General features: G+C 46.1%; 1 protein-coding gene across 1 annotated transcript in view; it reads right to left on the bottom strand.

Moving 5' to 3' along the window:
• The window catches only part of SLC24A3 (solute carrier family 24 member 3), a 422,380-nt gene that overhangs the window by 128,411 nt on the left and 292,703 nt on the right, over positions 1 to 1,266 (bottom strand). Inside the window, exon 5 of the mRNA XM_045295261.1 lies at positions 736 to 798. Coding sequence (XP_045151196.1) covers positions 736 to 798 — 63 coding nt within the window. The remainder of the gene's footprint in view (positions 1 to 735; positions 799 to 1,266) is intronic.

The raw sequence follows: 1,266 nt of genomic DNA, 5'->3' as shown, positions 1-1,266 counted from the left end.
ACACATGTTGGGCCAAGACAGCACTGAACGCTCACCTCACCTCCTAATGACATGGGCCTGCTGCTGCCAAATAGATAAAATCGTAAAAGGTGCCAACAGTCCTTATTTTAATGTAAATATCCTGAGTTTTGAAATGCCAAGCCAATCTAGAGATTAAATGAGGCTCATGGCAGCCAATTTGGAAGGGACACTGCAAGTTGTGAAGGGAGATAGGACACGCTAATGAACCCACCACTCCATCCTCAATGCTGACTTGAAACTCCATGGTAAGTTGAAAGTGGTGTTGATAAGCCCTCTCCACCACCTATCTTACCATGTTACCCAATTATTAAACCACAAGTTGATCTGCAAGAAGACAGATCGCTTTAGAGACTGGACACCGTGTTATGCCTGTTAATACCTAATCATGGCCAAGGAAGTAAGCTGCTGTCAGTAAATAACCAGGCCAATGTTACCTTCTAGCTAGGAGGGGTTAGTCTTAGCTGACTTCTCTCTCTAGATGCTACATTCACACAGGGAAAAGATGTGTCAGTTTACTTCTGGAAAGATCACAGTCGTAGAAACCCTGTGGGACAGCTCTACTCTCTCCTGCAGGGTTGCTATATATTGGAACAGGCTTGACAAAAGTAGGGATTTAGCGCCTGCATTTTTTTGTTCTCTGTTGAATTGCCTAACTGTATGTAGGGTGCTGAGCAGGTTATATGACAGAAGGTGTGGTGGGGCTGGGTGCCCTACACTTGACTCTCCCCAAGCCAGAATCCTGGGACCAAAGAGGAGCTCTGAGAGTGATCGTACTTGCTAGCATGAGTCAAGCATGGTTGAAACTTTTTCGTTTAGGGTCCTTGATGGACTCCAAACCTGTGTGAGATTCATCCCTGGTTCCTTTCTTCTCTTCATCTCTAAGTCCAATCACTTTCTTCATCCTCTACATCACTATATGCTTTCCTCTCTCATCCCTGAATCACTCCAATCTTGGTGGCATCTTAGAGGCACTAGCTAGGGGGTTCTCCTGTTTCTAGACTATTCCCATCTCCCACGACACTGCCCCAAAGATCTTTCCTAGCTCCCTCCTGTGTACTTAATACCTCCTAGTGCCTGGCTTGGTGCCCAAGGCTTCCCACCCTGTGGGTCAGTCTCTGCCTCAAATACTGTTCCTTGAAAGGCTCTGTCATTAAGATGACCCCTCCTAGGACTGCTCCAATCCTGCTCTTGAACATATCCTTCTTTCTTCTCTCTCTTCCATGTTCTTTCCAGGGCTCTACTTCT

The sequence above is a fragment of the Echinops telfairi genome, unplaced genomic scaffold (assembly GCF_000313985.2).
Source record: "Echinops telfairi isolate 266 unplaced genomic scaffold, ASM31398v2 ScPeMD7_5592;HRSCAF=6446, whole genome shotgun sequence".
Classification (NCBI taxonomy): domain Eukaryota; kingdom Metazoa; phylum Chordata; class Mammalia; order Afrosoricida; family Tenrecidae; genus Echinops; species Echinops telfairi.
Note: the sequence above shows the minus strand (reverse complement) of the source record. Positions and strands in the feature narration are given on the sequence as shown.